We start from the raw sequence: 13,969 nt of genomic DNA on the forward strand, positions 1-13,969 counted from the left end.
AACCCAAAAGGCCGAAACCAAAGATGCTCAAGCCCAAGCTGAAGACAAAGTAAAGTGCTTCATTGTTGACTGGCCGAGCAGATGAAAGTCTGCTCCTTTTCCTTAGATGTTAAGAAAGATGAAAAAATTAGTGAGACAGAGATCGAATGGGAAAGGAAGAACGCGAGGAAATTGAATCATCGTCACAAGAAGAAGAAGACAGTGATGAAGACGATTATGAGAGAGGACTGGTAGAGAAATGGAAAACCCACTACTCATCAAAGCACAGAATACTCTTGGTTGGGGAGGGAGACTTCTCCTTCTCTCTTTGCCTGGCCAGAGAGTTTGGTTCCGCCCTCAACATGGTTGCCTCCTCGCTTGATAGCCAAGGTTTCTCCTAACCCAACTTCTGTTTGTTTTCTCAGATTATAAAATAAACTACTACCTTTTTTTTCATGAAATGATGCAGAAAACATAACGACAAGTACAGTAATGGAGTGGAGAATGTTAGGGAGCTAGAAGAGAGAGGATGCTTGGTTCTCTATGGAGTTGATGCAAAGCAGATGGGCCCATTACTTCCTCAAGACTCAGAGGTTTGATCGGATTGTCTACAACTTCCCCCACGTGGGTTTTCTCTTTCGAGAGGCTAGTTACTGCCAATCCAGTAATTTCCCGTTCCTAATCTCCATTACTTCAATCAAGTTCCATTAATTTTTTCTTTAAATGAACGGCTTTGGGTTTTCATATATGTCAATTTGGGTCTACTTTGAATGTTGATTTTTGATGGGGTCTGAATAGGTTGAACAAGAGACTGATAAAGGGTTTCTTGAAGAATGCAAAGGTTCTGTTGAGGGAGAATACAGGGGAGATTCATATATCGCACAAGGAGGGTGATCCCTACAACAAATGGGATTTAGTTAAGAAAGCAGAGAAGATAGGGTTGGTTCTCCATGAAGTCGTGCCTTTTAACAAAGTTGATTATCCAGGATATAATAACAAGAGAGCTCAAGGAAGCTCCTCAATGATTCCTTTCACCTTGGCGATTGCAGTACTTACAAGTTCATACGCAAACTCTCCCATATTTGCTTGTAATGAGATTACAACTGTTAAACTCTTGACTAATGATGGTATGGTCAACGGCGAGAGAACTTTGGTAAAATATGTTGCTTTCCTATGACCATCTAGTTTGTTTCAGTATCTATGTTTGAATGACAAAAGCTTTTCCTATGACCATCTAGTTTGTTTCAGTATCTATGTTTGCCTTAGTTTGTTTCATTAACCTTTCCTTCTCGTTCTCATTGTGGTTCGAGTGGGAGAAACGAGATATTTTCTTGAAATAAATTCATAAGAGGAGGTAGGAACGCCTGTAAAAGTACTTCATAACAAATAATACTTTAATGTAAAAACCGCATCCAAAGTGTCCAATATTTTGTTCCGACTATTCCTTTGGACCAGAGCGGACCCATTAGGGCATACGTGGGCAATTGTCCATTCTTGATTTTTTCCCTCAAAGTTTTTTCGGATCTTCAATCGAGCCTTTTGCTCACCCTGTAGTCAGACTCTTGCCCACCCTGATAAGTCATTTGGCCCACCCAAGGTAATTGTAGGCTTTTAGCCATTTGACCCAACTTCTCTCCACCATGTAGCTCAGCCATTATACTCTGCCTCTTGTCTCTCTCCTATGTCCTACCCAGCCTCAAACGTGAGGCGTGAGCTTGCTATTTGCTAGTTTATCAGATGAAGGACTTGTTAGTTGTTATGCACACCTTAAAGTATGATATCAGCAAATGAAATTATATGAAACGATTTAAAAATATGAAAAATTGTCGGATATTGTAAGGTGACTTTCAATTATTTCATATCACTATTTTATAAATTTTCACTTTAGTGTTATTTTTGTACTTTTGAAATCATAATTAATAAATATCAAAAAAATATTCAAGGTTCTGTCCCGAACCGAACTCTCATTTAACTTTGTCCACCCTGACATAAGATATTATGCTCGCCCCCTGCTTTGGACATGCGTGCAATCTCTTGTACCCCCTCCACACTAGTAACAATTTGTCTGCTTTGGGCTAGGTCATACTAGGCCGCACATCGTTGTCTTCCTAAGCCCAACACCAAACCATATTAATTTGAGCCCAGTAAAAATGATTGCTACTAGTTAGAAGTGAGACATATCTATTATATTACGCACTTCACTTCTTCCTTGATGTGTTATTTAGAGTATTAAGCTCTCTCGCCACTCGGTAACTCGCCTAGTACCACAAAATTTGACACTGTAAAGGTTTGTGGCCCTGCTGATTTGAGCCGGGTACTACATTTACCTTCAAATTAGTGAGAGCAAAACATGCCTAACTTGATATCAGAAATTAACCAGTGAAGTGACTTACTGTAGACCAGATTAGGCTGCCATTGTCTGTCACGATCCAATGTCCAAGCAACAACTATATCTTTTGAACAGCGACAACTATATCTTTCATCGGTACACTAACAAACACACTCAGTTTTATCGTTATTATCAATTGACCCATCGGTTTTTAAATTTGACAATCAAGCTCCCAAACAAATCATTAATTTTCTTAAATCACATCCGTTAGTTTGATTAACCGATTAAGAACCTCGTGAGGCGCATGTTTTCACATTTATTTACGGGGTTCTGAGATTTAAATTACAAAACATTGAAAGGATTTGAGTATTAAATTAGAAAAATTATAAGAGTTTGTTGAGTGTGTCAGAACTTGGAACACGTGTATCTCACATGTCTACTTTGTTAGTTAATTATCTATAAAAACTGGGGATCAACATCGAAGATGAATGCAAATAAGTACAACTAATTAATCACAATCAATCAAGAATCTTATCACATTGTGCCCTTATTTTACCAAGTCAAAATCTTAATTACTAATCCCATATGAATCTCTCATCTTCCTACCTTGACAACCCATTTGTGAGATCCAGACATACTCCATGGTCCATACTGGTCTACAGCTTTATCTGACAAAAGGGAACAAATCCATTGTACTAATGCTGACCAGCTTAGTTGAAGATCATTATCTGCTTCCCTGTATTACACTATTACCCCATCTCTCTCTCTCACTTCCTAATAAAATAGTCATCCAGATACGTATATGATCTTTTTCTCAATCTCAGACAAAAAACCCAGAAAGAAAATAGACGAGATATATATGGCTAAGTCTCAATTCTCTCTGCTACTTTGTTTAAGCATTGTGGTGGGTTTTGGGTTTCTCAGTGGTTCTTGGGCTAAAGAGACTGTTGGGATTTATGAGCTCAATAAGGGAAATTTCTCTGTAAAGTTCACCAACTGGGGTGCTACTATCATGTCCCTTGTTGTGCCTGACAAACATGGTAAGATTTGTTCTTTTTGAGATCCATTGATCGTGTCTTCTGGGTTGAATTTTTCTCTCTGGTTTAATTTTCTTTTGAAATGTTGTTCTTTGTCTTGTGCTATATGTGTAGGAAAGCTAGCCGATGTTGTTCTTGGATATGATAGAGTCATGGGCTACAAGGTGAGTTGAGATCAAACCCACTTTCTTTGGAAGATCCACATTAACAGAGAATAAGGTTGCTCTTGACACTTTCTACTTTCAATAATTGAGGAGAATCAAGAATAATGTGATTTGACAAGACGATCGATACAGCTAGATTTATTCTATCTACAAGTACAGTTATATATCAGCAAATTCAATTGACTGGGGACCTAGGCTTTGGGTTTGTCTACTATTTTTTTTTTAAAAAAAAAACATTGTCCTTGGGTTTTCATGGTAGCAGTACTCATCTAAGACAATTGGGTATGTAAATCTTATATCATACTATGTTGGAATGCATATGTTTCATGTGAAGCTGTCCCATGTTTTAAAAGTGTCTCTTTCCTTGTTTAGCTTCCCAGTGAGGTCAGTCCATAAGTCCTTTTTTATGTAAGTAATATTTTTATTATTGTTAGAGTGAGAGGGGACTTGAATCTTGCCCTGGTTCACGTCCTAAGGAATAGGCTACAGTACATAAGTTCTTAGAAGTGTTACTGAGCATCTGTATGTTGAATTCTGGGATCCATCACTTTATATCTCAGTTTTCATCTACTGCTGTATGCGTAGAAGATGGAAATAAGTTTTCTGGTTTTTGGTACTTATGAATGGCTTGTCTTTTACCTATCTCGGTTTTTCGATTGGCTATGAATCCTTACTTAGAATTCAAAAAAAATGAATCCTTGCTTTAGCTGATGGAAGAAAGGACCCCGGTTCAATGCAAACACCTTGTTAATCTGCTCATAATTTTCTTGTACTTGATTGATTCTGCTGTTTTCTCATTCCTTAGAGAGATTGAATTGCGGTTTTTTCTTCTGTTCGGCGTTCGCTGGTGCAGAATGATTCAGTTTACTTTGGAGCCATTGTTGGACGGGTAGCCAATAGAATCGCGGGTGCTCAATTTACTCTAGATGGAAAACACTATAAACTAGTAGCTAATGAAGGGAAAAATATGCTTCATGGTAAGCTGTCTTTTCGTCTTATTAACTCAACTCTCTTCACAAAAATCTCTGAAAATTGCATCCACGCCTCCACGGTATGTAATATCTTTATTTAATGATTTTCTTTATGTACTTTAGGTGGTTCAAAGGGATTTTCTGATGTTATTTGGGAAGTAAAGAAGCATATCAATAAAGGTCCCGCTCCTCGCATCGTCTTCGCTTACAGCAGCTTTGATGGTGAAGAAGGTTAGACGGTTAGAGTATTCTACTTCACTCCCTTCTTTATATTCATACTTTACTGTCACATTTCGAGCAAAAAATAGAGTAGGAGAAAAATAAAGCTCAAATTTTATTTTACTTTGCAGGATTCCCAGGTAATCTCTCTGTCACTGTGTCCTACACCCTCCTGGAAGACAACCAATTGGACATAATAATGAAAGCCAAAGCTCTAAACAAGGCCACACCAGTGAATCTAGCCCAGCACACGTATTGGAACCTTGGCGGCCACGACAGTAACGGTGTGGGTGTGGTGTGGACTTCTTGGCAGGCGACTGGTGATGTCCTCTCAAGTAATTCAGATCTTTGCATCACATTATACACCTGTTGACGGCAAGCTTATTCCAACTGGCAAGGTTGTGTCGGTGAAAGGTACACCATACGATTTTCTCGAACCCCATGCCATCAATTCCAAGATGGACAAGCTTCCCAACGGCTATGATATAAACTACGCGCTTAATGGCAGTTTGAGCCACAAGATGAGGACAGCAGCTATCGTGTACGATAAGAAGTCGGGAAGGAAGATGGAGCTACTGACGAATCAACTGGGTGTGCAGTTCTATACAGGAAATTATCTGAACGGCGTAAAGGGAAAACATGGAGCTGTATATCAAGCTCATGCAGGACTGTGTTTTGAGACTCAAGGGTTCCCTGATGCAGTGAATCACCCCAACTTCCCTTCACAGATAGTGAGACCTGGCCACACTTACAAGCATCATATGCTGTTCAAGTTTTCAACTCATTAGGCCACCATTTTACTTTCTTTTCTTTTTCTTTTCTACTTTCTTTTTTCTGGGAGAAACTGGACTGATGGAGGCAACATGTTGTTGAAGAATTAATAAGAAGGAAAAAAAAAACTGTACAATCCCATTATATTACATTGAAGGATTTTCCATATTGCTCTCATGCACTCAATGTCTAGTTACCATTTCTCTGTCAAGTTTCATAAGTACTCATTTAACTTTTGATTGCGAAACGTAAAAAGAAGCAGAACCATAGAATCAAAGACACGTTTTATAAGCAAGCATTCCGGGGTGTTTGGTACAACGTCTCCCGCGAGCTTATAACAATAAGTTGCCCCAAACAGACTCATAAGCAATCTAAATTACCACAAAACATTGAAACCAAGATCAACATTATTTTTAAATGCAAAATCTATCAAACATGAAAGGGCATGCCCAAACACAGATCTTCCCCAAGGCTTGCATATTCTGCAGTTGCTGCCTTCTTTTCACCTTGCAAACCACCACTGCATGTGTTTCCTCCACCACTGTGATTCCTTCCCAAAACATTGTTACCACCTTCAGTTGATGGCGACTTGGCTTGCAAGCCACCACTGCGTGTGTTTCCTCCACCACTGTGATTCCTTCCCAAAACATTGTTACCTGCACCTCCAGTTGATGGCGACTTGGCTTGCAAGCCACCACTGCTTGTGTTTCCTCCACCGCTGTGATTACTTCCCAAAACATTGTTACCACCTTCAGTTGATGGCGACTTGGCTTGCAAGCCACCACTGCTTGTGTTTCCTCCACCACTGTGATTACTTCCCAAAACATTGTTACCACCTTCAGTTGATGTCGACAAGTCGCCAAAGAAATCGTAGTAACGACGGGGCTGTAGCTGCTGACAGTTAACACCTCTGAAGTTCTGATGGAACTGAGGACTTGGGTTCTGATTAAAACCAAACTGGGTTGTGAGCATTTGATGTGGCTGCACTTGTCCAACACCCCTAAAGGACCCTCCAGCTGCCAAGTGATATAAGCCAGAATGTTGAGGCTGCTGCATCAGGCTAAAATGATTCTGATTCTGATTCTGCTGGAACAGAACATTGCCATTGAAGTAGGAGTTGAAGTCCTGAGGATTCAGTTCCGGTTTCGGGGATTCATTCTTGTCGACGGGTTTGATTTTCTGCAGAAGTTCTTCCACAGAAGTCTCCCTCACCAGCCTTGAAGCACCTTTGCCGAGTTTAAGATCTGGACTTCTGAGGATACCTTCAACATCATATTTACTCTTATCAAAGTTTGTCCTCTTGTTCTTTCCTCTCAGCCTTATCACTGCAATGTCGTAGGCTCTGGCGGCTTCCTCTTCAGTATCTACATGATTGTTAGACAAGACTAAACGTAAGAAATCAAAGCACATTATGAACTGCAATTGTAGTTGGAAGATTGTAGAGCTCACCAAATATTCCAAGGTAGAGGCATTTTCTGTCACCGCCTTTCCCTATCCTTGCATGCCATTTGTCCTTATTATAAGCACTTCTGTTTGCACAAAACAAGCCATTTCAGAGAGAGAATAGAGAGAGAGAGAGAGAGAGCAATAATTGAATTACCTTGAAACTCCAACAAAGATAGAGCCTCCTCGGATCTTTCTGAAATTAAAGAACAATATGAAATTTGTATTAATTGGACACAAATATTTTTTCTCCTAAATTTTGGACAGCCAGAAGAGTACAAACCATGCTGGCGACGGATAAGATTGGGCCAAAACCCATATGGGTAGGAGATCGGAAGTGGAACAAGCCCACAAAACTATGATTTCCCAAAAAAAATATTTTCATTGGTCAGTTGGAACTCTGAATCTCAAGCACCATACCCCTTAAGTCTTGAGATATTACCAACTAGGCTATATACAATGATTAATTATTAATTGGACAGAAATATATATGCATGAAACACAACTTTTTAACGCACCGAGTCTTATTCTCTGATGGCTCTGTATGTTCTTCATTATTGGTTTCACTTCCTCTGTCAGATGGTGTTGAGTTTGAGTCTTTGACTTCACCAGCTACAGGTGTTGAAGATGGGCTTTGAGGAACCTGAGAACCATCCTCTTCTTCTCTGTCCATTCTATACTAAAAATAAATAAATTAATTAATTAAAAAAAACTCGATGGATTTATGAAGAAAATATCAAATCTTGAAATTAGCACACTAATCACCTGTTCAATCAAAAAGAAAAGAAAATAAAATAAAATCTTCATCAAAAAATCATGTAGATTAGACAAAAAAAAAAAAAAAAAACTCTCTTACTGCAAAAACTATGACCTTTCCTATAATTTCTCAAACCTTTTTCTCTCCTTTCCCAGGGAATTGGAATTTTCAGGCAAAATATGTGAAGAAACTAATCTACAAATTGTTGGTCTTATAGATGTAATAATTAATGATCTTGCCTAAATTTTGCTTGATGTACATCTTTGAGCCCAAACCCAAAAATGGTAGCTAAATTAATATAATTCCAAATTACAAAAATGTATATTTTTTGTGTGCCTATAATAGGTATTCCACATCAACTTTTGCTGTCCAAGACAATTAATACTAGTTTGGACCTCTCACAACAATTGGGTACCATTATAAACACAAGCCCAAGCAATAGCCCATATATCTCTCAACAATTCTTAGTTTCTAATCACATATAATTGTTACTTTATTAGTGTTAGAAAATCCAGCCCAAATTCTTCGAACTAATATTATTCGTTTTGGGCCAAAAAGCCTATGAATTTGTTTTTCTTGAATCGTCACAATTTGTTCTTAAGCCCAAAAATGCGTTGGTTGTGTGAGAGAGGCAGAACATTTGTTTTTATGCCCACTCAAATAAGTTATGTGAATTCGATTTCGATGTGGGATTTACTATACGTTATGTGAATCCAATTCCGATGTGGGATTTACTATTCATAATTTATTTATATACCTAGTTAAATTGGGGCCGATTAATTATATAACACCAAAAATTAACCAATTTCACTTTCTTTAGTATTCATTAATTTACTGGAAAGGAATATGTTTTAACAATATCGTATTGTTTTAATTAAAAAAAATCATATTGTTTTATGTTGATTGTTTAAATGTAAGAAATGTATAAAGAGAGTGCATTTCAGGCTAATTTTCTTGTCTCTGCAACTTAATAAATTAATTCACCTGTGATTGTTACCATAGAAGGCCTAACATATATACCTTAATTGCCTTGTAACGGTTAAATTTTTGATTAATTAGGGAGCAAGCAAGAGATTCGTTGCGATAATGGTGGTTGATTAAACTAATGAGATCTTCTAAGATTATGGGGAGTTGACTAAAATCTTATAATCATGTGCTCTACACTAATCCTGACATTAATAAATTGTAAAATAGTACTTATGATACCTCCGCATATCTTTCCTTCAATATATATTTTTTTAATGGAATAACCACCTAGTCTTACATGTCCTTTAGATAGTTGAGTGGTCGTAAACTTTGCCGCTCCTAGAATAATCCACACCATGCAAGTGACAGGTAAGACTGAGAGTCTGGGCTGAATCTCATGCGTGTTGGGACTCAAAAGTAGGACAAGCCTACAGAACCAAGATTTCACAAAAATATCTCAGCTAATTGATTCGAACTTCCAACCTTCTCGAGCACCATAACCCCCACAAACTAAGAAGTGGTGGCAGGAATTCACATGGACATCATACAGATGAAGATGATGCAAAGTTAGATGCTTTCCCTTGTCAGATATACTGATATACATATACAAACGTCCCCTTCAAACTTAAAAAAAAAAAATTTGTCTTTTTATTGCATGGCCCATGCTACATTGCCAGAGCTGGAAACCCACTGACTAGCAAATGTATCAGGATTTTTTTTTCTCTAAATACTATGATTCAAAATTAACCAAAAAGTCCCCCAATACTGATACTGAAGCAGACTTGTTCAAAATTCTATACACCAATCCTATATACATCAACAAAAGGAACTGCAAAATCATAGGAAAAAATATCCTTAATTTTCTTTTGAATAGAATAGTAGTACTGCTTTTGATGCTTGAAATTAATTTATATTGTTGGTGCTGCTGATAAGTCCATGTCCAGTACCCTTGCTGCTCATCCATGGAATGGAACCATGCTAGAAAAAATTTTGATGATCATCTTGAACCATTGGATCTGATCTTGATGAGCCTTGGAGGAGATGGGTGATGCTTGTAGTTGGAGGCCTAATTGATGATGAAAATGATGTGTGGGAAGAGGTGTTTGCTTGTCAATTGTGGTGTCCTTGAGAGATCTAAATGTTGTTGTTATCAGGAGTACTGTTTACCACTTCCATTGCTGCAAGAACCCCTCATTTTCCTTCTTAAGGTTACCCTTCATGGTTTTGATTCTCCACTCTTAAGAGCCAGTATCTGCAACATCATTTGAAACAAAACAGTCAAGTAGAGAGTTCATGTAATGGAAAATTTTTGTGCATAATCCAAGACACAAGGAAGTGTAAACAGTACTCATTTTCTTGTTTTGAGCATGAAGAGCATCATTATCAGCTTTGAGTGAATTAAATTGTTTTTTCAAGACCTCATAGTCTTTCTCCAACTGTTTAGTCTTCCACCTAGCCCTCCTGTTTTGGAACCAAATAGCAATCTGTCTTGGTTGCAGATCTAAAGCATTAGCTAGCTGCATTTTGCTCTCTGGGTTAAGTTTGTTCCCCAATTCAAAGCTCTTCTCTAAAGCCTTCACTTGTTCTATGTTCAATCTCTTCTTCTTCTCCCCAAGTAGTTGTGACCCATCATCAGACAAGTCATCATCCCCATTATTATTATGCACCAACTCTTGATCACACCTGTCAATTCCTGAAAAGGACATTGATCTCTTGATCATCATCAATGGTCCACGTTTACCTGAAAAATTAAGGACCAACAATTAAAATTAAGGAACAACACAAATTGATAAAACAGAAGAAAAAAATGGCAGCATACATGGATAGAGTTGGGGAGGGCAAGAAGGGAGAGAAGTGGGAGATGGAAGATGGTGGTCATCTGTTGGGCCCTCTTGGGTATTGGAACAAGAAACCATGGTGAGTGGGAGGGAATACGGCACATGTTAAGATGCATAATAAATATGGTCCATTAAGTTCATGAACTATTTGTGTGCGTATTTGTTTTGGATTCTGTAGTGCTGAGAGTCTCTTGACATGGGGGGTGTCAGGTTTGATTGGGAAGACGACATGGGAGGTGATGACTGATGAGGATTTCTTGCAGAAAGACAGCCTTTTTAGACTATATATCACAGATTGGACCCAGCCTGTGAAACTGTTACTTATGGGTCTCTCTCTCTCTCAACTCTTTGCTAGCTCTCTGTTTCACGCAGACATGTACACAAACACATGATTAAGCATATAATAAATCAGCTAATCATTACAGCATTTACTGCCTGTTATCCAAGTAAACAGACAGATAAACACATTGTTCTTGCTTCTTGGTTTCCTATAAACCGTCAGTTTGTTAAACAATCGAGGAAAACACTGCAGTATATGGCAGCAAAAAACATGACATTGGTAATGAACTTTAATTCTTGCAGGTATATTTAAAAGTGTACAGTAGTATAACAGAATAATGTGTAAATGAGGTAGCAATACACAGTGGTCATATACTCGGTTCTTGAGCACGAGCCATCTGAGTTATATTGGATATTTCAAATGATAAATATTGGTTACAAAAAGAATGTGTATGAGAAATAAGGATGAATTTGCCATCTAATATGACTGAACAGAACATGTGGGACGAGGAAAACTTTGGCAAATGGCAACATGATCTTCCAGAATAAGGAGAAAAATGGCTAAACTATCATTTATCGTCCTCGAAACTATATTCATGTTTTTTTGATTTCTATCCTTAAACTATGAATTCAATTATTCTATCCTTGAACTTTCACTCTTTTTTTCCATTTATGTCTTGAGGTACACTTCCGATGGGATTTTTCACCGAATTTTGCTGATGTGGCTTCAAACTCCAAGAAATTGTACATATAGGCATGATGATGTGTCAAAAAAATAAAAATCTACTTGAAAACAAATTCAAAAGAAAATCAAATTTGAGATCTCAGTTTGGTTCGGTGGCATTCCTCTTCTGCTCTTTCTTTGGCCCGTTGGAAGTAGTGTCGTGGATCCATGGAACTGTGCTCCCTTATTGGCTCATGGGTTTGTTCTCGGTCTATTCCTCTGTTTGATCCGGGTCAATGTTTTCCTTGCCTCTTTCGGCTTATGGATTAGGGATTTCTTCGCTCCCTTAATGGGTTTGTCAGGTTGGGTTTGAGGTTCTTGGTGTGTTCTCTGAGGTTCTTGGATTTGTGTTCTTTGAGTTCTTCTAATATGGTGTGTTCAGGTTGTTGTGCTTAGCAGATGTGGGTTTTTGTTGATTGTTGGCAGATGTGGGTTTTTGTTTGTTGGATTTGTGACACTTTGTATAAGCTCAGGCGTCGTGTTCTCTGGTTCAGGTTCGTCTATTGGGTTGTTAGTCCAGATTCGTGGTTAGCTGGTGTTCTAATTGGTGGAAAGTCCTTGTGAAAGATGGAAGTCGTGGTTTGGAGTTAAACGAAGAAGAGGAAACAGTAGAGAACTGGAGAGAAAAATTGGAGATTTTTTTTAATATCATTTGACGTGTAAAAAGTTGATTAAAAATAATCAAAAATATTTTTTTTTTTACTTGTATCATGCCACATGTACAGTTTGACAGAGTTTGAATGCCACATCAACAAAATCCGACGGGATTCTCATCAGAAGTGTGACTCAGAACAGAAATGAAAAAAAGATTAAAAGTTTAAGGATATAAATAGCTGAGTTCATAGTTTTAAGGATAGAATCGAAAAAATATGGATAGTTTGCGGATATAAATGATACTTTAGCCGGAGGAAAAATAGTACAGAAAATGCTGTAGATGTCTAGGACGTGGTCGTTTTATAAACATTCATCTTCTTGTTGACCTTTGCACTACAAATGAGTCTGGCAATGGTTGTATAATTTTTGTTACTTTGCAAAGATATATATATATACAGGAATTCTCCTATGTGGACCAAGTTTGTGAACAAAATCCAATAGTTGTAATCAATCACAACATAAGTGGGGCCACACATTTATTATGGGACCCACCACATCTATGGTTTGAAAAACAAGTCCACAAACTTGGTCCACACTTTTGGTCCACATAGAGAATTTCTGCTATATATATATATATCCACTGTCACTGAATCAGGATCTTAGCATGCATGGCTTCACGGAAAATCCAATAAAAGATCTTAATGCCCGTATTTTATTTTAGGGATAAGTATTGAAAAAACTTGTATACTTTTAAAAAAAGTTGAAAACAGGACCTTATACAATTGTTCTAACTAAATAAACCCTTTCTACTTTGTGTTTTGGACTCAACAAACCACCCATCCTGAAAAATCTCTATATATGAGGAGAAGATATATATGAATTCCTAACCCTAAAATATACTTCTTTTTTTAGGTGGAAATAAAAAGGAAGCCAAACCCTAATTAAAAAGCTAGCTTCTAGAAGGAATAGTTGATTTGAGAAATAAAAGGCAAAATTGGGATATACCATCTAACAAAAAATAGTGGCACATGCTCCTTGGGCATCCTACATAGCTTTCTAATGGAAGTACTAGAAAAGGTCTTTAATGAGAATATATATATATATATATATATATATATTATGGGAGGATGAGTGGGGGCTTTGTGTGTGTCATATTATATGTCCATTGAAGCAGAAATCATAAGTTGATTTCACTACTCTTCCTGTGTCAAGTGTATCACACTGGCCTACAACAAAGCTCACTCACATGCCTTTATTGGAAGCTTAGGAGGATCCATGTTATTCTTTGTTACCGTTCGGGCCTAGATTGAAGGCTGGCCTTCCCTTAACATTGGGCCTAAAGACGCTGTTCAGAAAGCCCAAGACGTCATTCATCTTCATTGAGTCATTGTCAGCGAGCAGCCTACCATTCCTCAACAACAGAGTCCAGGCCCATATAGTTCAGTTTCGTTAGATTTGTACTACAAGACAACAGCTTTCGATCAGTACTCTTGATCATGTCGAGGTAAAATGTCAAAAGGGTTCCGACACCTGAAGGGCTCCCATGTCCGGTTGAAGCCACTCTACATGTTAAAAGAGGTAATCAGAAACTCCTAAAGAAGATGATCGTCCACGTGCCATCACGTCATTGTGGGTAATATTCCATACGTGCACATGTTTATAATTAGCTTAGCCAATCCCCATGCTCGGATCCACATGTTTTCTTTGCTGTAAAAATGAATTGCATAGTTGTTGTACAAAAAGTTAAATCATAATTATATGATTTCTTTTAATCATTATGTAACAATTTCCCATTTTAGGTTACCGACTTAAAATATTCACCCATTGCTTTTATTGATAGTACAAGTATCTGAGGATTCAGCAATTTATAATATAATAGTCTGTGAGATGTGTCACAT

General features: G+C 37.7%; 1 protein-coding gene and 2 pseudogenes across 1 annotated transcript; 2 read left to right on the forward strand and 1 right to left on the reverse strand.

Moving 5' to 3' along the window:
* Window positions 1-127: 127 nt before the first annotated feature.
* On the forward strand, window positions 128-1,180 carry LOC119992452 (annotated as a pseudogene).
* Window positions 1,181-3,132: 1,952 nt separating this feature from the next.
* Window positions 3,133-5,662, forward strand: LOC119992453 (galactose mutarotase-like). The gene is made up of 6 exons (XM_038839140.1): window positions 3,133-3,348; window positions 3,460-3,509; window positions 4,363-4,486; window positions 4,604-4,711; window positions 4,831-4,989; window positions 5,036-5,662. Exons 1-6 carry the CDS (start codon window positions 3,168-3,170, stop codon window positions 5,485-5,487), a joined length of 1,074 nt encoding a protein of 357 aa, XP_038695068.1. The 5' UTR covers window positions 3,133-3,167; the 3' UTR covers window positions 5,488-5,662.
* Window positions 5,663-8,833: 3,171 nt separating this feature from the next.
* LOC119993448 lies at window positions 8,834-10,552 on the reverse strand (annotated as a pseudogene).
* Between the last annotated feature and the right edge of the window lie 3,417 nt (window positions 10,553-13,969).

This window comes from Tripterygium wilfordii, chromosome 23, assembly GCF_013401445.1.
Source record: "Tripterygium wilfordii isolate XIE 37 chromosome 23, ASM1340144v1, whole genome shotgun sequence".
In the NCBI taxonomy this organism is placed as follows: Eukaryota; Viridiplantae; Streptophyta; class Magnoliopsida; order Celastrales; family Celastraceae; genus Tripterygium; species Tripterygium wilfordii.